This window comes from Ranitomeya variabilis, chromosome 1 (genome assembly GCF_051348905.1).
Source record: "Ranitomeya variabilis isolate aRanVar5 chromosome 1, aRanVar5.hap1, whole genome shotgun sequence".
In the NCBI taxonomy this organism is placed as follows: Eukaryota; Metazoa; Chordata; class Amphibia; order Anura; family Dendrobatidae; genus Ranitomeya; species Ranitomeya variabilis.
The window spans coordinates 674,127,767-674,153,775 of NC_135232.1; the positions used below are offsets into that span (position 1 = coordinate 674,127,767).

The 26,009-nt window shown below is 44.2% G+C and overlaps 1 protein-coding gene across 11 annotated transcripts in view; it reads left to right on the plus strand.

Annotated features, from left to right (window-relative positions):
• The window catches only part of KTN1 (kinectin 1), a 158,019-nt gene that overhangs the window by 92,283 nt on the left and 39,727 nt on the right, over positions 1–26,009 (plus strand). For all 11 annotated transcript variants that reach the window (XM_077264547.1, XM_077264599.1, XM_077264609.1 and 8 more), the window contains exons 27-34: positions 1,264–1,332; positions 1,884–1,924; positions 2,405–2,495; positions 4,479–4,541; positions 8,298–8,338; positions 13,247–13,337; positions 17,897–17,974; positions 18,988–19,025. In XM_077264547.1, coding sequence (XP_077120662.1) covers positions 1,264–1,332; positions 1,884–1,924; positions 2,405–2,495; positions 4,479–4,541; positions 8,298–8,338; positions 13,247–13,337; positions 17,897–17,974; positions 18,988–19,025 — 512 coding nt within the window. The remainder of the gene's footprint in view (positions 1–1,263; positions 1,333–1,883; positions 1,925–2,404; positions 2,496–4,478; positions 4,542–8,297; positions 8,339–13,246; positions 13,338–17,896; positions 17,975–18,987; positions 19,026–26,009) is intronic.

Genomic DNA, 26,009 nt, shown 5'->3' on the forward strand with positions numbered 1-26,009 from the left:
GTGCCATCACACATATTGTACCTTAGCCCATTCACGGTAATATATATGTATGTGTGTGTGTGTGTGTGTTTATATATATATATATATATATATATATATATATATATATATATATATATATATATATATATATATATATATATATATATATATATAATCTCCCGCCCCCACCACATTGCCACACATAACCCCGCCCCCCAGCACATCACCACACATACATATATATATCCCGCCCCCACCACATTGCCACACATAGTCCCGCCCCCACCACATTGCCACACATAGTCCCGCCCCCACCACATTGCCACACATAACCCCGCCCCCAGCACATCACCACACATACATATATATATCCCGCCCCCACCACATTGCCACACATAGTCCCGCCCCCCACCACATTGCCACACATAACCCCGCCCCCAGCACATCACCACACATACATATATATATCCCGCCCCTACCACATTGCCACACATAGTCCCGCCCCCCACCACATTGCCACACATAACCCCGCCCCCAGCACATCACCACACATACATATATATATCCCGCCCCCACCACATTGCCACACATAGTCCCGCCCCCCACCACATTGCCACACATAACCCCGCCCCCAGCACATCACCACACATACATATATATATCCCGCCCCCACCACATTGCCACACATAGCCCCGCCCCCATCACATCGCCACACATAATCCCACCCCCCCACCAAATTACTACACATAATTCCGCCCACCCACCACATCACCTCACTATTTTTATTAACTTCATTTTAAGTTAATGTACATATATATATATATATATATATATATATATTAAAATTTATATTATATAAAAAAATTTGTTCCTAAAAAAAAATGAAATATATGTATTTGCAATTAATTGGCTTTTAAATTTAAAGGCAAACGTTTGGTGCTCTAATAAAAATTTGGTTGTAACATTAATAAATGGGCTAAATGGGTAAATTTGTCAGAGCAAAATGACTGTTTTTGAAATGCTCAGACACTTAATCCACACTTGAGGCCAAACCGTTCAATGCACCTTCCCACCTTCTTGTTTTCCATCCATCTCTGGCGGTGAATCAGGGAAGAGGATGGAAGGTGCACTGCATTCCTTGGCCACACCAAGGGTGCCACAAGCTCCTGTGCTTGGTTTGAACAGTCATTTTGTGCTGACACCGGCTGTCAGTTTTCTTTCTCTTCATGTCATTGTGTCGTGGTTCTGTCTCCCATTTGTGTCATTTTCATTCTTGTAAAGGAATTGACTAAAGAAATAGAAGCACTGAAGGAAACGTTAGCAAGTAGCCAGCTTGAGCATGCTGAACAGGTAACGCCCAAAATAAGATTCTGTCCTTTATGCAAAAGTATCAATGGCAAAAAATAAATATACCCTGGACCCGTGGAAGCGTGGTTAACGCGAAAGGGCCGTCGTCCTTTTTACTTGCACTGTCCCTGCTCTGTTTACCTTGTCCATGAATTTATATTGGAAATAAAGGACTAAGGTTTCTTCGTGACAAAACGGAAGTGTTGCTGCTTTCCTCTTCGTTTGGATCTATGTCTGTCTATCTATCTATCTATCTATCTATATATATATAGATATATATATATATATATATATATATATAGATTCATGCCGCCTAACCTGGGAGTGGTATGAGACGAGGATAGTCTCCCTGATTGTATACGGCCATCTTTTATTTTGAAATACTACAAAGTTTAGAAACTTCATGGTTCCCCATTGACTCCTTTTCTGCTGGGGTAGCAGATCTCTCCCAATAGTCAAGTAGTCAAGTAATTTACTACAAATGCATTTGATTACATTTATATATTTTCCTGGCTTTTCTTCTTGCTTAAATTTTTTTATTTATAAATATATAGGTCTCTACTACTAGGAGTCAAGTCCAGGATCTTCAAAATCAGTATGTATATTATTTTTTTCCCCATATAAATGATTTAAAGGGATTGTCCAGTACTTGGATATTGATGACGTATCCATCAATAGGAGATTGGAGGTATCCGACGCTCGACACCGCAGCTGATACCTGCGCCGTCTGTAAACAATTTACAGAGCGAAACTCCACCTCTCCGTAGTGGCCGCTGCTGTTTATTATCTATGCAAGTGAATGGGAGATGAAGCGCAGTACTTCCCAGGGGCTCCTAACCAATGTACCGGGCTGCTGTGTTCCTCCCCTTTAATTACATCTATTCACTGCCAAGACAGATGTTTGATGATTTGTGGGGTGCATGGTGTCGGACCCCACAGATCTTATATTAACGTTCTGGATAAGTCTTCAATATGCAAGTCCCGGACATCCTAGGATGATCCCTTTAATTGTCAGTTGATGAAATAAGTAGATATTTGCATCCGAGGCTGAAGTCGTCTTTTGATATTTTCACAGATTGAAGGGCAGGGAGGAGAGCTTAAAGGTGATGGAAGAGCGATTTAATGAGCGCGAGAAGGTGATTCTAGAGAATGAAAGACAAATGGAGGTAATTGGGATCATAAAGATAATGTTTATTCATTGCGGTAGAGCGTTTCCGATTAGTTGTTCTATTGGGTCACATAAGAATACATTTTTTACAAGTGCGAAATTCGACCCTCCCCCCACACACACACACACACATTGGTCAGATGTATGGGCCCCTGTAGTGTTCTAAATTCTATAAACATGTATGAATTGCCCCCCTCCCCCTTCATTATGTAGTAATGTCCCCCATACTGGTACATATGCCCATCATCCTGGTGAATATGTCTGCATCCTGGTATATATGTCCTAATGCTGGTGATTTACAGTACAATGTAAATCAATGTGAAAAAAAAAAAGCTGTGCACATGGTGCAGAAAAATCTGCGCAGAAATGCTGCAGATTTCAAAGAAGTGCATGTCACTTCTTTTGTGCGTTTCTGCAGCGTTTCTGCACCCCTCCATTAATAGAAATCTGCAGTGGTAAAAACTGCACAAAAACTGCACAAAAACTGCACAAAAAACGCACAAAAAACGCATAAAAAAACGCACCTGTGGATTCTGCCAGGAGATGCAGATTTAGTGCAGAAAATTCTGCGCCACATTTCCTACGTGTGCACATAGCCTAGGATTGGGGACCACGTAAACCAGGATAGGGACATATATACCAGAAAGGGGGCATAAATACCAGGATGGAGATCATGTGGACCATACATACTAGGATGGGGACCATATATACCAGCATTAGGACATATATACCAGGATGCAGACATATTCACCAGGATGATGGGCATATATACCAGTATGGGGGACATTACTACATAATGAAAGGGGGGGGCAATTCATAAGTCTTTATAGAATTTAGAACACTACAGGGGCCCATACATCTGACCAACGTGTGTGGGGGGGGGGGGGGGAAGGGCCAAATTTCGCACTGGGGCCCATCGGACTCCACTGCAAAAGCATATCATACATTCTCAGCAAGAACACAAAGTGGTACAAGTGACAGAATCTCACCTTTCTGCGGTGCCTTCTGGGCTTCCAGGACCAAATATCTCTGCCAGCAGCAGTGATTCTTTTGTGAGTACTGATAGCAGTGATGGCTCCTCTGGATCACACTGCTGCTGGTTCTGCATGTGCTGCTATTCTGGGCTGGTGGGAGGAGTAAGGCAGAGTCAGTGAGAGATGAGAGCAGACTAGATCTATCTATTGCTGAGAATGACAGACTGCTGCAAACCACAGATCATCATTTTTGCAGTTTTGCACTAGGTCAACTGTAAATCACAAGTTGATCACATATTATGTGAACATCCTCACCTTGCACCTGAAATATCATAGATCTGAAACTTTTGTGATGCTGTAATTGACAATTTTCCGTGTGGGGAATTTTCCGTGTGGGGAATTTTCCTGTGTGCATTTTTCCTGTGGGGAATTTTCCTGTGTGCAATTTTCCTGTGTGCATTTTTCTGGTCACCGTCATAACAAGTACATAACAGTGATTTCAAGACACAATAATTTTTTTTTGTTTTGATTACTCCATTTGGAATATTATTTTGTATGATCTGATGGTGAAGTGTAATTGTCGGCAACCCCTTTAAAATGAAGCACTATTACGCACGAGACACTGTTTATTAAAATAAATATCCTTTCCAAACCCCGCCCATGTGGAGCCATGCAAAAACTGTTCCTCATGGGCAGTAAGCTTTCTGAAATAAAACTGCTCCTTATGATAGTTAGCATTCTGAAATAAAAGCCAGTGCACATTAGGGGGTGTAATAACCAGTATTTAATTTCTATTAAGTCGGTTGTTTTTTTTTCTGTGAATTACTTCAATTGGAAAATTAGTTTTGTGTGATGTTAACGCGAATGGGAGATCAAGGGCAAGCCCATCATTTAAAATTATTTATGGCTACTGATGAGCAGAATCCACTAAAATGGATAGCCTTTCCAAACCCCGCCCATGAGGAGCTGTTCAAAAATAGTGAATTAACTTTTTTGTTTTTTGTTAGAATTTACAGAAGGAAAGCCAGCAGCTGAAAATCCATATTGAAGAAGCTAAGCAGAAACATCAGGTACGGCACCCAGTATGAGTATTATTGTCATTTACTGATCCAAAGTAATTTAGAAATTGCCATTTTGTGCACATTGCAAAACGGTTGTGAGAACTGTTTCTAGTAACTTGTTTCTATAAGACGTTATCGATGCTTGAAGTTTCAGGTTCAGAACTGTTTAATTGCTACCAGGTTCTCCTGAAAGTAACTCTATCAGTTCTTTGTATTTGATCAGGTTTACACACTGAGATTTTGTGGAGATCCACATCCCCATGAATCATCATATTAACCTGTTCCTGACCGCCCATTGCCATGGAAAGGAGGGTGGTGAAAGTCCAGAGTCTGCAGCAATGTCATTTGGCATAACTGGGTTAACACTTCGGCAATCTAGGTTCCCAAATGGCGGGGAGGGAAAGACTGAAGCGGTTTACCATCACCCCTTCTGTTTCGGAGCTACATGGCCTAAGTGAGCTCTGTGTTGACTAGAAACTCACTGATGCTGCTATTAGACCCGGTACCAAATATCTGCTGAACATCTACAGGGTCGTAGCAGAGCCAGATGTCTTGTGGCACAGCAGGGTGATGTATTTCCTTTAACTGGTACCTCTATAATTGTGAGTCATGAACTGAGCATTAAAAAAAAAATCTATTCTATGTAATGGCCCCCAGAGGTGTTTTTTCATTTCTTGTAGAACATATTAAACCAATATTTGTAAAGAGAAAATATATATGAAAAAAATAATCTTCCCCCATCTCTCTCGCCACAGAAAAGATGAAAAATGACATTATTCAATTATTTTATTGGATAGACAGCGGATGATTCAAAAATGAAAGGTGTGAAAGTACAGGCCTGTAGTAAAAGTATCATCAGTGGTAAATGGCAAGTGACTGAACGGACTTAGTTGTCCATTTCAGTGAATCGCAGCTTTTATTATTGTAGAGCTCACCTCTCTAGGTGCACAGCAAAATAGTCGAGCAATAGCAACAGTCCAGACGATAGCTAGCACTCACATCATCTTAAAAAAAAAAAAAAAATTGCTTTATTAATCTAGTACTTTAAAAAGGCACAAAAAGTGGTTGAGCACAACAGCACAAAAATTAAAAGGGCAGCAAAATATCCTCTGCGCTCCCAGGCAACATGTTTCAGATCTGCATAGTCTTTTGGCTTAGCAAAGGTCCATGTAGGTCTGGAACATGTTACCTGGGAGCGCAGAGGATATTGCTTTTCTGGCCGTTTAATTTTTGTGCTGTAGTGTTCAACCTCTTTGTGCCTTATTAAATTACTGGATCAATAAAGCAATTTTTTTAAGAAGATGTGAGTGCTGGCTATCGTTTGGACTGTGTGTCCTTTGATAGTACAGCCAAATTTTCAGAATAAATTTGGTAAATATGCTCCACATAGAAACCGCATTTCGCAATGGGTCAAGCTATTCAAAACTACCAGGCTGTTTGTCATTTCTGTCATTTCTATGTTAGCTGACTGACTGAGCACTTCTCCCTTCACGATGTGGTTTTTAATTACATCTAATCACACTTGGTTCCGGCCAACCCATATATGTAGGCTTTGCTGAGAGAGGTGTCCACATTCACCCATGCATACAGACATTAGCCTTCGGTAAGTGTTCACATTTGGACAGGGAGGTCAGGGACCCATCAGATTAATGAGACCACCTTGACGATGGTTGATGGGCTTACACTATTTGGCCAAATTCTGTGCAAAGCGTCTCCTAAATATTTTTCCTAATATTCAAAAAGCCATTTTGCTATTCATATTTCATGTATTTCATATTCAACATGCTTTGGCACGATAGAGTGCAACCTTTTTTTTGTATACCAGGCTGTTTGTGTCATGGGAAAAGTCCAGGCTGCCCAAAGACTTTGAAGGAGATTGAGAACTAGATTGAAGCCCTAGAAAATTGACTAGTTTGCAGCAACAGGGTCCAAAAAGTACAATTTAAGGTATCTCTTGAAAACATCTGCATTGTAGGATGTACAGATTACATTGTCTTCTGGAGCTGCAACCATATGACAAAACAAACGCCATGACTTTTACACCAACTTGCTGGACAGATGGAAAGAAGGCAAGTTTGCAGACATGCTGGTGTTTAGTGTTGAGGCTTCCTTTCACCTTTTGGGAAGGTCTGTGGCCACAATGTTAGTTTTTCTAAGCCCCAAATTCTATGTGTCTTTATCGAGTCCATGGTGAACAGGTGATAAGTCTACGGTGCCTTCTTTTTTGCCGAGAATAGAGTCACTGGCCACTCTTGCCTGGATATGTTAAAGGAATGGCTTATGACACATAGATTACATTTGGCAGATCTTCCTCTATCCGCAGGATAGTGCACCTCCACCTTTCCATGTGGATGTTGGCTGCTACCTAAATTAAACTCTTACCGCAATGTTGGATTGACCACTCCGGAAACAATGAGTTACCAATGTGCTGACCTCCATTGTTGTCAAATCTAGCACCCTGCAGACTTTCTGTGGGGTTACATCAAGTTCTCAATGTATCTGTTAAAGCCAAAGAATCAAAACCACCTTTCACACATCAGTTTTTAACCATTAGTCACAATGTCGAGTTTTGGAAAAAAAATAGATCTGGCGACTGATGTAGCCGGATCCGCTTTTTCTCATAGACTTGTATTAGCGACGGATGGCCTCACATTTCATCCGTCATTTTCCAGATCTGTCGAAAATTGTCTGTCCAGCGGCCTGAGACAACAGACAAAGTAGCGTTTTTTTGTGTCCGTCGGAAAAAACGGACAGCGACTGATTCGTCGCCGTCCATCGTTTGGTGGAATGAAAGCCTATGGCGACGGATCCGTCAAAAGCGACGTGTGAAAGGGGCCTAAGACAACACATCACTGAAACAGCAGAGTTCATATCCGAGGATATGCTGTCACATGTCTGGTCAGAAGTGGACCGCCGCCGAGATATCTGCTGTCACCAATTGGAATCACTTTGAACATTTGTAGTGTACAGATACAACTTGGGTAGTGTGCTCTTTCGTGTTAATACATTTTTGTTTTGTTCTCCGTTATGAATAAGAAATGTATAATTTTTCCCCATCCTTTTTTTAATCAGTCTGTACACTTATTGGGTATGCACAAGAAGATTGTAAAACTGTCACTTGGGCAATATAAAATAGAAAAAAATGCTGCCATGTTGGTTAAAAAACAAAAAATAAATAAGTGTATGCGTAATTTCCTGGTCAAAATAGGGAATTTGTCACCAGGTTTTCCAATTTAATCTGGGAGCAGCTTGAATGTAGAGCACCGAGTCCAGAAATGTGTAACTTTCTGGGCAGCTTGCTATGGGTTCAATATAATCAGTGTTTTATTAGCAGGAGATTATCAGTACAGGTCTAGCTGTCACATGCCCAGCTGTCACTGTGGCTCAGCTAATCTGTGTAACTCCGCCCCCACCAATGATAGGCAGCTTCAGCTGCCTATCATTTGTGTGGGTGGGGTAATACACAACTCAGTATTTGAGCACTTCTGCATCTACAGCAGAGAAAAATGGGAATTTTATCAACACTGCACCAAGCGGCCTAGTAAGGGACACATCACTGGAATCCGGGTCTCTGCCCCTACATCATGCTGCTCTGATTCCATAGCACCAACCTGCTGACAGATTCCCTTTTAAGGCCTTTTCAGAATGAATGAACAGTTTTAACCGCTTAACGATTGGACCTGCAGTGTGTGCTCATACATTATATAGTGCTATTAACTACAGTGAACATTATTCTCATTGAAACCTTTGCCCTTTTATTTATAGCAAGACTCATCATCAACAGGTGTGCAGGAGCTTCAGAGGATGTAAGTATTTTTTTTTTTGTTAACGCCTTGCTTCAAAATGGACGTACACTACCATTCAAAAGTTTAGGTTCACTTAGGAATTTCCTTATTTTTGAAAGAAAAGCACAGTTTTTTCCAATGAAGCTAACATTAAATGATTCAGAAATACACTGTATACATTGCTGATGTGGTAATTAAGTATTCTAGCTGCAAACGTCTGGTTTGTAATGCAATATCTTCATAGGTGTATAGAGGTCCATTTCCAGCAACCATCACTCCAGTGTTCTTATGGTACTGTGTGTTTGCTAACTGTGTAAGAAGGCTAATGGATGGTTAGAATACCCTTGAAAACCCTTGTGCAAGTATGTTAGCACAGCTGAAAACAGTTTGGCTGATTAGAGAACCTATAAACCTGACCTTCCTTTGAGCAAGTTGAGAATCTGGAGCATTACATTTGTTGGTTCCATTAAACTCTCAAATTGACCAGAAAAAAAGAACTTTCGTGTGAAACTCGACAGTCTATTCTTGTTCTTAGAAATGAAGGCTATTCCATGTGAGAAATTGCCAAGAAACTGAAGGTTTCCTACAACGGCGTGCACTACTCCCTTCAGAGGAGAGCACAAACAGGCTCTAACCAAAGTAGAAAGAGAAGTGGGAGGCCCCGCTGCACAACTGAGCAACAAGACAAGTACATTAGAGTCTGTAGTTTGAGAAATCAACGTCTCACAGGTCCTCAACTGGAAGCTTCATTAAATAGTACACGCAAAACGCCAGTGTTAACGTCTACAGTGAAAAGGTGACTTTGGAATGCTGGCCTTCAGGGCAGAGTGGCAAAGAAAAAGCCATATCTGAGACTGGCTAATAAAAGGAAAAGATTAATATGGGCAAAAGAACACAGACATTGGACAGAGGAAGTGTTGGAAAAAAGTGTTATGGACAGAAGAATCCAAGTTTGAGGTGTTTGGATCACACATAAGAACATTTGTGAGACGCAGAACAAATGAAAAGATGCTGGAAGAGTGCCTGACACCATCTGTCAAGCATGGTGGAAGTAATGTGATGGTCTGGGGTTGCTTTGCTGCTGGTAAAGTGGGAGATTTGTACAAGGTAAAAGGGATATTGAATAAGGAAGGCTATCTCTCTATTTTTCACTGCCATGCCATACCCTGTGGACAGCGCTTGATTGGAGCCAATTTCATCCTACAACAGGACAATGACCCAAAGCACACCTCCAAATTATGCAAGAACTATTTAGGGAAGAAGCAGGCAGCTGGTATTCTATCTGTAATGGAGGGGCCAGCGCAGTCACCAGATCTCAACCCCATTGAGCTGTTGTGGGAGCAGCTTGACTGTAGGGTGCGCAAAAAGTGCCCATCAAGCCAAACCAACTTGTGGGAGGGGCTTCTGGAAGCATGGGGTGAAATTTCTCCAGATTACCTCAGCAAATTAACTGCTAGAATACCAAAGGTCTGCAATGCTGTAATTGCTGCAAAGGGAGCATTCTTTGACGAAAGCAAAGTTTGATGGAGAAAATTATTTCAAATAAAAATCTTTTTTTCGAACCTTGTCAATGTCTGGACTAGAGTTTCAATTCATTTGGCAACTCATTTATTTGATAAAAGTATGGAAACCACAAAATTGTCTGGGTGATCCTAAACTTTTGAATGGTAGTGTAACTGTATGTCCAGATCGCAGGTCATTTCCCTTACTAGGGCATACCGTTAAGTCTGTTGGATGGCCAATATTTCATCTAATATATAAAGCTGAATGTGTGTGTGTGTGTGTGTATGTATGTATGTATGTATGTATGTCCGGGATTGGCATCTGAACCGTAGCAGCTACAGCCACAAAATTTTGCACAGTCACACGTCTGGACCCCGAGAGCGTCATAGGCTATGTTGTGAGGTGAAATTTTAACCCCGCGCTTTCCAATTCACCAAACAATTTTGCCCCTATCTACATAATGGGGAAAAAGTGAAAGGAAAAGTGTTGGAGGCGTCGCAGCTACAGGCACAAAATTTTGCACAGTCACACGTCTGGACCCTGAGAGCGTCAAAGCTATATTGTGAGGTGAAATTTTAACCCCGCGCTTTCCAAGTCACCAAACAATTTTGCCCCTATCTACATAATGGGGAAAAAATGAAAGGAAAAGTGTTGGAGGCAAATTAACAGCTGCCAGATGTGAACAAGGGGGACTTAAAGAATGACAGCGATGGCACCAAAGAGTATATACTGTACAGTTGCTAAGGTGGGGCCCCAACATGGGATAATCACACCACCACGGGGATATGAACACACACACAAAATGCGCCACACACTACCACGTGCTCGAACACATATACCACCCTCAGTGCACATTTCACCACACATACACCAACCTCGCCACATAAAAGTAGAAACACAAAAGTCGCCGCTCAAAACTCGCCACGCGCAAAACTCTCCACATGCAAAACTCGCCACACGTGCAAAACTCGCCACACGCAAAACTTGCACACGCAGAAAAATTGCCACACGCAGAAAAATTGCCACATGCACAAAAGTTGCAACACATGCAAAAGTTGCCTCACACAAAACTTGCACATACTCAAAAGGCACCACACATAAAACTCGCCACGCGCAAAACTCGCCATGCGCAAAACTTGCTGCACACAACTTGCTACACTAACCTGTCACATGCAACTCGACACACAAAAAGTTGCTACACGCATGTCGCCACACAAAACTCATCTCACAAAAGTCCCTACATGCATGTCGCCACACGCAACTCAACACACACAACTTGACACACGAAACTCGCCCTAAAACACACACAAGTCTGGTATCCTTCAAAAATAAAAATCTGATTAATAAGCAGACAAACTACAAGAGCAACAAATGTACCATATAGGAATCCGGCAGCTGTCAGTCACATGACCAGTCTATTATGTGTATGTGTGAGCTAATATATACTGCCAGGGGGTGGGCTTACTGTTGGCTGGGGATTTATCAGGCTGCCATTTTAGCTTACAAATACTGAGGTAAAAATACTGACCAAATAACGTGTGAACGAGGGCTAATACAGGAGGAGATGGCATACAGCTATATACTATATACAGGAGATGACACACAGGTATATACTATTTACAGGGGAGATGACACACAGGTATATACTATATACAGGAGGAGATGACACACAGATATATACTATATACAGGAGAGATGACACACAGGTATATACTATATAGAGGAGGAGATGACATACAGGTACATACTACATACAGGAGGAGATGACATACAGGTATATACTATATACAGGAGGAGATGACACACAGGTATATACTATATACAGGAGCAGATTACCTACAGGTATATAGTATATACAGGAGGAGATGACACAGGTATATGCTATGTATAGGAGGAGATGACATACAGGTATATACTATATACAGGAGATGACACACAGATATATACTATATATAGGTGAGATGACACACAGGTATATACTATATACAGGAGATTACATACAGGTATATCTAATATATAAAGCTGAATGTGTGTATGTATGTATGTGTGTATGTCCGGGATTGGCATCTGTACCGTCGCAGCTACAGCCACAAAATTTTGCACAGTCACACGTCTGGACCCCGAGAGCGTCATAGGCTATGTTGTGAGGTGAAATTTTAACCCCGCGCGTTCCAATTCACCAAACAATTTTGCTCCTATCTACATAATGGGGAAAAAGTGAAGGGAAAAGTGTTGGAGGAAAATTGACAGCTGCCAGATGTGAACAATGAGGACTTAAAGAATGAGAGCGATGGCGACAAAGAGTATATACCGTACAGTTGCTAAGGTGGGGCCCCGACATGGGATACTCACCACACACGGGGATATGAACACAAACACAAAATGCGCCACACACTACCACGTGCTTGAACACATATACCACCCTCAGCACACATTTCACCACACACACACACCAACCTCGCCACATAAAAGTCGAAACACAAAAGTCACCACTCAAAACTCGCTACATGCAAAACTCGCCATATGCAAAACTAGGCTCACGCAAAACTCGCCACACGTGCAAAACTCACCTCATGGAAAACTCACCTCATGCAAAACTTGCACACACAGAAAAATTGCCACATGTACAAAAGTTGCACCACATGCAAAAGTTGCCTCACACAAAACTTGCACATACTCAAAATGCACCACACATAAAACTCGCCACGCGCAAAACTCGCCATGCACAAATCTTGCTGCACACAACTTGCTACACTAACCTGTCACATGCAACTCAACACACAAAATGTTGCTACACGCATGTCGCCACACAAAACTCATCTCACAAAAGTCGCTACATGCATGTCGCCACACGCAACTCAACACACACAACTTGACACATAAAACTCGCCCTAAAACACACACAAGTCTGGTATTGTCCTTCAAAAATAAAAATCTGATTAATAAGCAAACTACAAGAGCAACAAATGTACCATATAGGAAATACGGCAGCTGTCAGTCACATGACCTGTCTATTATGTGTATGTGTGAGCTAATATATACTGCCAGGGGGGAGGGCTTCCTGTTGGCTGGGGATTTATCAGGCTGCCAATAGCAACCAATCACAGCTCAGCTTCTATTTTGCTACAGTTAATTAACCTGAGCTCTGATTGGTTAATATAGGCAACAAAGACATTCTCAGTATAACAAAGCTAATATATGTTGTGAAATGCTTCTATTTGCTTAGTTTTTGCCTTTTAATAATTACATTTCTATCTATTTGTTTTGTGGTTTTTGTGTGCAGAATAAATTTTTGTTAACACATTCTATTTTGCTAACAGCAGTCATTAACCCGGGCGAAGCCGGGTAGTACAGCTAGTTGTTGTATAAAGTGGTGCAGAACAATATGCCTCTGCGCCAATAAATACATTTTTTCTTTATATGTAGAATGGAACAACAAAATGAGAAAATTAGGAACATGGAGGCTACGCTTTCAGAGAGAGAAGGAAATATAAGTGTCACAACTCAGGAACTAACGGTAAATTCAGAAACCTGGAGTGTCCGCTTTGTAGAAATCAAGCTATTGTTTCAATCATGTTTTTGTTTTACATGTAATACTTTTGGACAGATCTTTTTTCTTTTTTTTTCTTTTTTTTATCACAAATGGAGTTGGACGAACCTGAACGGTAAAGTTGGGATTCCATGCACAGACCCTGTACACGAACCTCTCCCAGAAGTCTGTGTTACTGTTTGGATTCGGCAGCTCAAGCAAAGCTTGTTGAAAGGCTGCAGCCCTCAGCTGTTGGCCTTATCTTGGTTGGTTATCAAAAATAGAGGGGTCCCCATGCCGTTTTTTTTATTAACTATTTAAATTAAAAAAATCCCCCTTCCCCATTTTGATTACAAGCCAAGTTTAAGCAGGCAGCTGGGGGCTGGTACTCTCAGGCTGGGAAGGGGCCATGGATATTAGCTCTTCCCAGCCTAAAAATAGCATCCCGCAGCTGCCACAGAAAAGGCTCCAATTCTAGCTCTTTCCTCGTCTCTTCCTGCTTGCTCTGGTGCGTTGACAAGTGGGGTAATGGTTTTGGGGTTGATGTCAGCTGTTTTTATGTCTGCTGACATTATGCCCCGTGTTTTAGTAATGGAGAGATGTCTATAAGAGACCCCATTATTATCCCCGTAAGTTTAAGTAAAAAACCACACAGAGCAAAGTGCTTTATTTGAGCAAAACGCTCCTTCATCCTCTTTTTTACCCATTTATTAACATAAAAATAAAAGATCAAATTTATACTTGCATGTCCGTCGATAATCCATAATGTTGGTGTCCCACAATGATCCTTTACCTCTGCTACATCTGGTTGCATTGCTGAGCGGTGACAAATGTTACTGTTTAGTCTGGCAGCTAGCTCACGCTGAGCATGGGAACGTGCCCGTGTATGACCGGTGGTGAAATCATTAAAGTTTCCACCGGTCACATGCAGCCGTGTTCTCACGTTCAGCTCAGTGTCACCTGGCTGCTTTGCTGAGCGGTACTGATGTTACTGCCCAGCAATGCAAAAAACACATGTAGATGGCCATAATTGTCAGACTCTTTTGTATTGAAACATCTAATATGCGTGTGCAAAAGTCATTGTGAAAGCCCCACCAACTGTGACATCGCCTATTATGATTGGTGGATCCTGTGTTATCAACTTTGTATAGAGGTGTTGCCTGTCGTTGTAATCCTTCCTCTGATAAGGAGCCTGCTGAAAACTCTTCCTTAAAGGACAATAATTAGGGGTCTAAACTAGTCTCAGTAGCGTGCGTGAAAAATTAAGATTACAATTTTTTATTTATTTTTTTAAATAAAAATCGTAATATGAGGGATAAATTTCCAATATTGTTTTTATCAGTATGTGTAACCAGACAACCTGTTTTTAGTTATTAGGTAATTTCTCTATCTCTTCATTGGGGAACACTAGTAACCATGGGGTGTATGCTGCTGCCACTAGGGAAAAAGGCTAGCTCCACCTCAGCAGGGTACACCCACCGACTGGCTCGAAGTTACTCACTTTTAGCTTGGTGTCAGTAGGAGGCAGACTGTTCCCAGACCCATCTATACCTAGGTTCCTTTGTTGTGTTTGTTTTTATTATTTTTTTTTCCTCAATCCACAAATGGTGCACCTCTCCTCCAGCACAGAGCTTTTCCTCCGACTTCCTCTGAGGACTCTCCTCAGCTCTGGCCCTCACTGAGCAGGCCTCCTCTCTAATTTAGTCCCTGGCTTTCCCAAGGCCTACCTCCCCTGGTTGCCCACACCCCTTTCTAGTGTGCCCCAACCTATTAGCGCCGCACTGGCTTCTCTGCATGCTTTTTCACATCGCATGTGCCTTTTGTTTATTTTTCCAGCATGGGCTATAGGCCTCCTTCACCACTCCGATGCCCTTTCCTTGCTGGCATCACTGCTTGAGCTCCACACTGTACACACAGAGTCTCTTGCACAGACCTCTCACGACCGGGTAGGCTCTGCCCAGGCCGTTTTTTCTTTTTACTTTTGGCTCGGCACTCCTCAGCAGCCCTACTCTAGCATCGGCTATCTCCCTATTCCAGGGAGTCTTGCTCCTGCCCTACCCCCATTATCCTTCACTACACCTGTTCTTCTTGCAAAAAGAAATTGCCCACAGATCAGGTCTTGGCCCATGCTCTAGTTGCAACACCCCCCCCCACCATGCAGACATCAGAGGAGCCTCCTGCCTCCAGGGATGAGAGCACACCCCTTCCCCTATTTGTGGACAGTCTCTCCTTTGGAATTGGGATCCTGAACACTCATCGATAGGTGTGATGACAACCTTCTTCATTTTCTCTTGGGACAAGAGGATCTCCTCTCTGGACCTTCCCACTCTTCTACCTCTTCGAGTGGCAGAGTCTCTGGCCTGGTGGAGTCTCTCTACTTCAATGCAGTTCATTCCTTCCTCTGCACTGGCAGATTATCACGACAGATGCCAATCTCCTCAGTTGGGGAGCTGTTTTTTTCGCACAGTTCTAGGTAGCTGGTACTCCCGGGGAGACCTCTCTCCCCATCAACATTCTAATGCTCAGAGCCGTCTACCTCTCTCTCTCTTTCACCAGCAAGACCTGCTAGTGGGTCGCCCAGTATGCATTCAGTCCGATAATGCCACGGTTGTGTTGTACATCAACCATCAGTGCGGAACACTGAGCAAGTCCATCATCATGTCAGAAGTCTCTCGGATTCTGTCTTGGGCCAAGCAACATGTTCCAACAATCTCATCAGTGCATGTTCCTGGCATGCCAAACTGGGCCATCAACTTCCTTAGTCGTCAGGGCCTTTCCTCTGGCAGTTGTCTCAACACATCCGTGTTCATCCAAATCTGTCTTAGGTGGGGCATCCCCGACAACGACCTGCTGGTATCCCAGATGAACCGCAAAGTTCCTCGCTTTGTGTCCAGGTCTTGCGGACCCCTGGCAGTCTGATCTGATGCCTTGGTCCTACCCTGGTCTCAGTTCTACCTTCTATATCTGTTCCCTCGCTCCCTCTCATTCCCAGACTAATCAAGAAAGCAAAAGGGGTACCACTCATCGTTGTGGCTCCAGGCTGTCCCAGAAGAGCCTTGTACGACGAGTTAGTCAACCTGCTCACAGACATTCCCTGCAACATCCTGGATTGCCCAGACCTACTCTCCCAGGGTCCACACTTCTGCCAAAATTCTCAGTCACCCAATTTAAAGGCAAGGCTGTTGAAGCCACATTCTTGAGAGAGGCATGTTTCTCTTCTCAGGTCATCTTGAACACTATCAAGGCGAGAATGGACCTCATCCTCTCGCATTTATCATCGAACATGGAAAGCCTTTTGCTGGTGTGAGCACAATCAGACAGCCCTCATGACTTTTTTTTTTTTTACTTCTCTCCTGGACTTCCTACATTCAGGCCTAGATTCTGGGGTTATCTCTCAGTACCCTCAAGGGTCAGGTCTCCGCGCTCTCAATCCTGTTCCAACAGAGCTTGGCCTCTTGTCCCCAGGTTAAGATCTTCCTAAAGGCAGTCGCTCGCTAGTCGCTCCATATCGTCCCCCCGTGGATCCATGGGACCTTAACCTAGTCCAGAGTTTCCTTCAGGGATCTCCCTTCTAACCCATTTTAGACTTTAGCCTTTCTCTTCTTTCCTGGAAAGGTTGTGTTTTTTTTTCCTCGTTGAGATCACCTCTATCGGGCGAGTCTCTCAATTAGCGGCCCTCTCATGCTGCTCCCCCTTTTCGTCCTCCACCAGGACAAGGTGGTCGCTTCCTTCGTCCTTACATCCTGCCCATCCCAATCCCATCCTCTGGAACAGTCCTTACACAAGCTGGATCTTGTCAGAGCCTTGCATCTGTATCTCTCAAAAACAGCATCCCTCAGACTCCTTGTTTGTGATCCCTGAGGGACTTCCTGCCTCCAGGGCCGCTATTTCTCACTGGGTCCGATATGCCTCTACTCGACCCAAGAATAGATCACCCCCAGTGGAAGTCAGGGCTTACTTCACCCTCGAGGTTGGGGGCTTCCTGGGCCATTCGTTACCAAGCGTCCTCGGCCTAGACCTGCAAGGCCACTACCTGCTCTTCCCTTGATATCTTTTCCAAATTCTACAGAGTGCATACCTACGCCTCTGCTGATGAAAGGTTAGGCAGGAACGTTCTTCAGGCGGAGGTTCTCTGTCACGCGACCTGATCTCCCCACTCTTGGGACTACTTTTGGATGGCCCGTGGTTACCTGTGTCCCCAATGAAGCATTAGAGGAAAGAGAATTTTGGGTTCTTGCTGTAAAATCTGTTTCTCATAGCCTTCATTGGGGGACACAGCATCCACCCCTTGTCTGTGCCTTGTTGGGCCAGTGTTGTGATTATTCTGTGTTGTTCTTCTTACTGCTTTCTCACTAACTTTGTGCCGGTGCGTGTACACCACTGTGGAGGAGCTAACATTTTTGCCTAATGTCAGACTCTTAGTAACAGCAGTATACACCTATGGTTTACAGCAAGTACCCAAATCCTCTTTTTCTGATGATGGCTTCCATTTAGACCGACTTGATGGAAAGTTCAACACTGGCTGAATCTCCTTTATTTTCTTATAGGGTCTGAAAAAAGAAAATGAAATTTTGAAAATTCAGGCCTGTGAACTACAAAAGAAGCATGATGAACAAATACGACAGGTGTGACTTATGCTCAAATCTTACTTTCTAATATATATTGTTTTCTTCTTTCTCTTTGTAACCATTGTGTGATGTGGAGGAGAGGTTATTATATAAATAATATTTTTAATTTTCATTTCGTAAACGAATAGCACACATGAAAATAAGCAGTATTGTAATATATAAATATCTTATCAGAGACATTTTCTTTCCCTGGATTGATTTTTCCCATCTTGATTCAGGGGTAAATTTTGTAAAAAATCTTTAAGTAAAAACAGATTTTTCCATTACTGAGATAGGAGATTACAGTTGGTGCTTTTAAAACTCTCTGCAGGAGAGAGTAGCTAGAGGCCGACACACATTCTGCGAAAAAGTTCTCCTGAAACAAAGTTTCTCCTTAGAACTTTGAGCACTAACTGTCATCTCCTCTCAACTATCTGCATCTTCACAACCAGTTTTTGCATTGTGCTAATTAATGCATGTAAAAAAAAAAAAAAAAAAAAGTTGAACGACAAAATTTGAAGAAAAATCTCCTATGATGTGTCTACAGCTCCCTATGTAGACCTATGTGTGTCTATGGTAACGACTACAAGAAAACCTTGTGTAGTCTGATCTCTGATCTTGCAAGTGAACTTGCAATCTGTTTGTCCCCCGTTTCTTATTTAAGTGATGATAAAGATCCGTGTATCCAGATTTGCCAATTTGACTTTTATTACTAAATTTTGTTATGTTGAGTTGGTGCAATTCTTGTAATAAATCAGGGCAAACATTTTTGCTAATTTTTACAATCTTTTTGTAGGTGCTGATTTTTTTTTTATGGCGCTATTAGTAGAATATGGCATATTAGGAACAGTGCCCTATATTTTACTGTCCGTCTTGCTGTTTCCCACGCTATTATTTGGTAGGGAATAAGTATGTGTTTGTAGTAGGACATTGCCCCAAGTAGCAAATTTCTTATTTATGGGAGTTTCAGTATGTCCATGTTGTAAATGATACTGTAACTTTTTTTTTTTGTTTTGTTTTTTACACTTTAGGTTTCCTCAGTTGCAAGAGGTGAAGAATTAATAGAAGCGTAAGTAAAAAGTGACCCAAACCTAACTATTGTTATTGTTGTTATTTCTTTTTAGTCTGTGTTTTTTTTTTGTTTTTTTTTTTAGTTTTTCAAATATAAAGTTACAGAAATATAACATAAAGAATATTTAAAGTATTAGTAAACATTACATCTTGGTTTCACTGGGAAATCTATCAGTGACAACTTCAAGAAATGAACTCCTAAACTTAGCCAGACATTATACCTGGACAGTAACCAGACTGACACATGGGGTGGGGTGAGAGGTAAATCTATATGAGCCTCTAATACCAGGACTACTTTTCATAGCCCTGACCATTAACAATTCCTTTGTACCCAGTGTGTATCCCAAAAAGTCAATGCCACGTCGAAATTTTCAGGTGTTATTCAATAGATCTGTGAGATATGCCATACTTTGCGCATCATGAAGACATGTGTGCAACTCATTATTTGAAGGGGGTTAAAGGGAACCTGTCACCCCCAAAATCGAAGGTGAGCTAAGCCCACTGGCATCAGGATGAGAAAAAGAGGTTAGATTATACTCACCCAGGGGCTGTCCCGGTACGATGGGTGTCGCGGTCCTGTCCGGGGCCTCCCATCATCTTACGATGACATTCTCTTCTAGTATTCACGCTGCGGCTCTGGCGCAGGCGTACTTTGTCTGCCCTGTTGAGGGCAGAGCAAAGTATTGCAGTGTGCAGGTGCCGGGAAAGGTCAGAGAGGCCCGGCGCCTGTGCACTGCAGTACTTTGCTCAGGCCTCAACAGGGCAGACAAAGTATGCCTGCGCCGGAGCCACAGTGTGACTACAAGAAGAGGACTTCATCGTAAGAAGATGGGAGGCCCCGGACCGGACCGCGACGCCCATCGGACCGGACCGCCCCCCCCCAGGTGAGTATAATCTAACCTCTTTTTCTCATCTTTCAGGATACATCGGGGGCTTATCTACAGCATTACAGAAAGCTGTAGATAAGCCCCTGATGCTGGTGGGCTTAGCTCACCTTCGATTTTGGGGGTGACAGGTTCCCTTTAAGTCAACTTCCATTTAAACATCTAGCCACTGTGGTCACGTGAAGCAAAAGTTATTGAGTTTTGCAATTAAATTGAAATGATGGGATATTGAGTAAGTAAATATGAGGATTACGTGCTATCTGAAGACCCACAACCTTAAAACTAAAATAACAGGTTTCCAGAAGCCTCCAATGCTTGTGCAACTCCAGAATAGATGAGGCAAGTTCCTCTCATGGTCACCACATTGCCAACAGCAGCCAGGAATATTAGATTAACGTTTATGTAATAGAGAGGGAGTATCATAGAAAGCATGAGTAGTTATATTGATTTTCCCCCATAGATAAAACATGTGGCGGTCATAGCTGCTCTTCTCCCGAAAGCTCTCCCATTTACACGCATGAGTGATTTGGGTGATCTTCTACATAGAGGTTAATTAATCAACCGATATCAGATATAAGCTCTTTATTGGAGACACTAGCTTTACATAACACTTCAAAGTATGTAAGTTGCGAGACCTTAAGGGAGGAAAAGAGAACTGAGCTATTCTTTTCACAAAAAATATTGAACCTGTCACTTTGGAGAATGTGATTTACCAGCAGACATAGGGTTAATTTGCAGGTAAATTGTGGTACAATGCTGCCCGGCCATCTTAATTGAAAGTGCGGCTATAGGGAGAAAATGAACTGGGAGCCGCCGGCTTTCAGTCGAGGAGGCGAGAACGGACTGTATTTACTCCTCGGCACTTTGACAGCCCGCTCTGCACAGATGTGCTGCTTGGCAAGCTGTAGATCACCGTGCCGGGGCTTGCTTACTGCCACCGCTTGCTTACTGCCACTGCTCACAGTATGGTAAGCAATGACTGTTGCCCCTCCATGACTGAAAGCTGGCAGCTCTCTGGCGGATATATGTTCTTTTTTTCCCACTAGCCGCTCTTTCAGTAAGGTGGCTGGGTAGCATTGTAATGCTATTAACGTGCAGATTAACCCTATGTCTGCTGTGTTTACCAAGTTGACCGGTTCCCTTTAAAAGGCCAAGTACATGAGAGATTTTAATAAACGGAATCCTTCAGATCAGTGTGAACAGGATCAAACATCTATTATTTCTCCTACGCCTCATTGGGGGACCATGGGTGTTATGCTGCTGCCACTAGCAGGACACTAAGTGAACTTAGAAAGATTAGCTCCTCCCCTGCAGTATACACCCTCTGCTGGCTCTAACCTGAACCAGTTCTTGCTTAGTGTCTGTAGGAGGCACTTGGGTCTGCTTTCAGACCCCAACGTTTTTATTTTATTTTTACTTTTCTGTAAATTTGTATTTTTTAATTAACGGAGTGAAGGGGGCGACGGATTCTTTCAGGGCTCTGATCTCCCCCGAAGCAACAGGCGAGAATGCGGAGAGTTCCTCCCCGTACCCTCTCCTGCGACGTGGGATGCCATGCCTGAGCTCACTTCAGGGGCGACAGTTCCTTCACGGTCCCAATCTTCCCAAACCAGCAACAGGCGACCACATAGTATCACTCTATGTATCCTCTCCTGGAGCCAGGCCTACAGCCGGACATTCTGCCCTGTTCAATGGACAACAGAGGCCGTATTATGGCGTCCGTGCAGCCCCCACTGCATCAACACTGACTAAAAGCGGATGATGGAAGGAGGCAGAAAGTCCCTCTCCACCCCTGGCTATGGGGATGGTGGATTGAGGGGGGTGTCCCACGACCAGCAACACCGCACAGCTCCAGCTTTGCTACATCACCTCAGAATGTGAGTATGACTGCGGCTGGCACCATCTGGTCGCAGAGATGGGGTCATGGTCCCTGGGGGGAGCGGTGTCACGACATCCAGTGGCATTTTACACCGCATTATTCATCTGTCATTTCCGGTAGGCTTCACAAATTTAGTCCCCGGGCTTCTAGCCGCCTAGGCCGTGTTTTCAGGGCTCCTCCCACCACGGCCAGCGTCGCCCACACTCCTGGCGCTTCTCGTCCTAAACGAGAGGCACCCCTCCTGCTCTCGGCGGCCATCTTTCTGCACCTCAGAATACAGAGCCAGTTTCCATGACAGCGGTGACAGTTACAGCAGCGCTGACAGAAGCACTGTGAGGAGTGAGGACACAGACACACCTTCCCTGGGGACACGAGCAGGACCTGGGTAAGCTGAATCCATTGGAGCTGACAGCTTAACCCCTTCTCTGCATTCTTTTCTCTGCCCATTTTCTCTGGTCACATACTCCCTCTATCCTTTCAAGGGTACACTATTTCTAAGGCTCCAAAAAGGCTAACAAAACACATAGTGTTTTTTGCCACATGTACCAATTGCAATACTGCCTTGCCCCGAGCTCACAGTACTCCGTTCTGCACGGCTTGTGACCCGGCATGCGCCCAGGAACCACCCGCTACCGACCTCAGTGAGCCTAGTCCCCCCTGAGTGGGCTGCGTCTCTGTCAAGGTCTATGGCTTCCCTGACCAAGGCAATAGATTCTCTCCGGAAACCCTCCTTAAGTCAGGATGTCAGTTTGCCGGCTGCGGTGCCCCTTGCGACGGTCGGGAACTGTCAACCAGCTGGGGTCGTACTCTATCTAAAAGTACTCAGGGTTCTACAAAAAGGAAAAAAAGAAAAAAGCCAGCTCACCGATAGATGTAAGAGGCACGGAACTTCGTCCTGACACGACGTAGTGGAATCCCAAAAACAAAGAAAAGTTGTTCCAGCTTCTTGACAGCTCTCTTCACGTGTTATGGCATTGTCCCAGGAGTGTGTCCTTTTTGATTTTAATATGTTGGATTAAAAACTAAATTTTATCTAGAAGCTGGAACAACTTTTCTTTGTTTTTGGGATTCTACAAAAAGGACCCATGACACGTCCCCCGAGCATGCTCGTGCTTTGGCGTCCGAGTTCAGTTTCTCGCTCCTCCTCTCCAGAGGTTTGCAGCGAACATGATTCAGTATATGACTCTGATGCGCCACTAGTCCAGGACTCGCACAACTATCAGGAGACACTTTTATTTCCTTCATTGAGTCAGTTAACAAGACTCTGAGGTTAGACGAGGAATCTATATCCGTTTCGGATCATGTAGTGTCTTTTAAGAGGGCTAAACGTCCTCACAGGGTGTTCGGCAATCACCCTGAATTTAAGAACATTGTCCACAAACATAAGGATCGACCAGATAAACTGTTCACAGGTCAGAAGCCTTTTGAGTCGAGATATCCCTTTGCTCCTGATTTAAGGAAGGATTGGCTACAATCTCCTTCAGTGGATATCACTGTATCGCGTCTTGCATCCAAAACGCTCCTATCCTTGTCTAATAGTTCCTCAGTCAAAAATCCCACTGACCATCAAATTGACAACCTTGCTCGGTCAGTCCTTGAGGCCTCTGGAGCGGCACGCTTTCCACCTTTCCATCTTTTGCCGCGACTTAGGTGGCTAAGGCTATGGTCGCTTGGGCAGTAAGTTTAACCGCAGCCATTCGAGATAGTGATCTTTCCCCGGAGGCAGCAAGTCTCGCTAGTCAGATATCTCTGGCCGGGGATTTTGTAGTAAACGCTTCGTTAGATGCGGCCAATTGCGCTGCACAGTCAGCAGCAAATTCAGTCTCCATCAGGAGGGCACTATGGCTCAGAGAATGGCGAGCGGATTCTGCTTTCAAAAGGTCATTAACCTCTCTACCTTACCAGAGCGGTGCTTATTTGGAGAAAAGATGGACCGACTTATCTCTGACGCTACCGGAGGGAAGAGAAAATTCCTTCCCCAGCATAAGCCCATTCGGCCGTTTCGGACCCACCAACAGGATCGGACCCGGCCCTTTCGCAGCAATACTAACTGGTCCTCTACAACTTTCTCTTCGGCATCAGGGCGGTCCCCGCGTAGGGACAGAGGTTCCCAGGTCTCATATAGACCTAATCGTTCCTGGAAAAGCAAGCCAAAACCGTCTGAATCCAAAGGGGCCAGATCCTTTAGATCAGTGTGTCTCAACTCCGGTCCTCAAGACACACCAACAGGTCAAGTTTTCAGGATATCCTTAGTATTGAACAGGTGATAATTTCATCAAGCTCAAGTATTAATTCCATCACCTATGCAATATTAAGGAAATCCTGAAAACATGACCTGTTGGTGGGTCTTGAGGACTGGAGTTGAGAAACTGCTTTAGATCCTCTACACAATGACTGGTTATGGTATACGGTGGGCACCGACAAAGTAGGCGACCGTCTACTTTCGTTCCGACAAGCTTGGCTCGGTCATTCACGACGAGTGGGTCAGAGAACTGGTGTCCTCCAGATACAAAATAGTTATCTTCCCCTCCCTCAACACTTTTTTTTTTCCTGTCATCTCCCAAAACAAAGGCAACAGCCTTTTTCAGAGCCTTAGATGCTCTCCAAAGGGGCAGAGTCATTATTCCGGTCCCTCAAGACAAAAGGTTCAAGGGTTATTACTTGAACCTATTTGAGGTTCCAAAAAGCATGGAACAGTGCGACCCATACTGGACCTAAAATTGTTAAATAAATTTGTCAGAGTGCGATGTTTCAAAATGGAGTTCCTCAGCTCAGTTGTCACATTGATTAAAAAAGGGGACTTTCTAGCTTCCATCGACATCCAGGATGCTTACCTTCACATCCTGATTTTTTTTCCTCCCCACCAAAGATTTCTACGCTTCGCGGTTGGTGGGGACCACTTCCAGTTTCTAGCTTTACCCTTCGGCCTCACCACCACCCCACGAGTCTTCACCAAGGTCATGGCGGCGGTCATGGCCATCCTTCACGCTTGGGGTGTGGTGGTGCTTCCGTACCTGGACGATCTGCTCATCAAAGGACCGTCTTTACGGGCCTGCGAGGAGTGCATGAGTATCACGATGGATACATTTTCTCACCTGGGTTGGAAGATAAACTTAAAGTCTTCTCCAGTGCCAGCTCAGCAGATTTCCTTCTTGGGAATGATCCTGGACACTTCCGCGGGTTGGTAATTCTCCCTCCGGAAAAGGTCTTAGCCTTACAACAGGGAGCAAGGGAGCTCTCCCGCTCTTTCCCTCACTCCATACGATTCAGTATGGGGATTCTCGGCAAGATGGTGGCAGCGATAGAGGCTGTTCCATGTGCGCAGCTACACCTCCGCCCTTTGCAACATGCACTTCTGACGGCTTGGGACAGGAACCCGTTCTCTGTCGACCGTCGATTCCGTCTGCCTCAGTGGGTCAGGCAGACCCTCAGGTGGTGGACGCTGAAGTCTTCACTGGATCAGGGAAGTCCTTCCTTCCAGTACGTTGGCCTGTGGTGACCACCGACGCCAGTCTTCTTGGCTGGGGTGCAGTTTTCTGCCATCACACGGCACAGGGACTCTGGTCTTCTCGAGAGTCGCGTCTGACGATCAACATTTTGGAGATATGGGCAATCAAGTTAGCCCTTCTGCTTTTTCATCATCTGGTGGCAGGTCGTCCCATCATGATCCAATCCGACAATGCCACGGCTGTGAAGTACATCAACCGTCGGGGGGGGGGGACCCGCAGCAGGACGGCCATGCACGAGGTAGGTCACATACTTCGTTGGGGCGAGATGAACCACCCAGCCATATCGGCGGTTCACACCACAGGCATAGAGAATTGGGCGGCAGATTTCCTCAGCTGCCAGGGCCTCGCCTTGGGAGAGTGGTCTCTTCATCCGGAGATTTTTCAGCTGATATGTCATCGCCAGGGGACTCCGGATGTGGTTCTGATGGCCTCACAGCTAAACACAAAGGTTCCCGAGTTGATAGATCGGTCCCACGACCCAGCAGCCATCGAAGCGGATGCACTGGTTCTTCCTTGGCAGGAATTTCGGCTTCCGTATGTATTTTCCCCCGCTCCCTTTACTTCCAAGGGTCATCAAAAGGACCAGGGCGGAGGGGGTACCAGTGATCCTCGACGCGCCGGGCGTGGTACGCTGACCTAGTTCAACTCGTCGCCAACGTTCCCTGGCGACTCCCAGATCGCCCAGATCTGCTTTCCCAGGGCCCCATTTA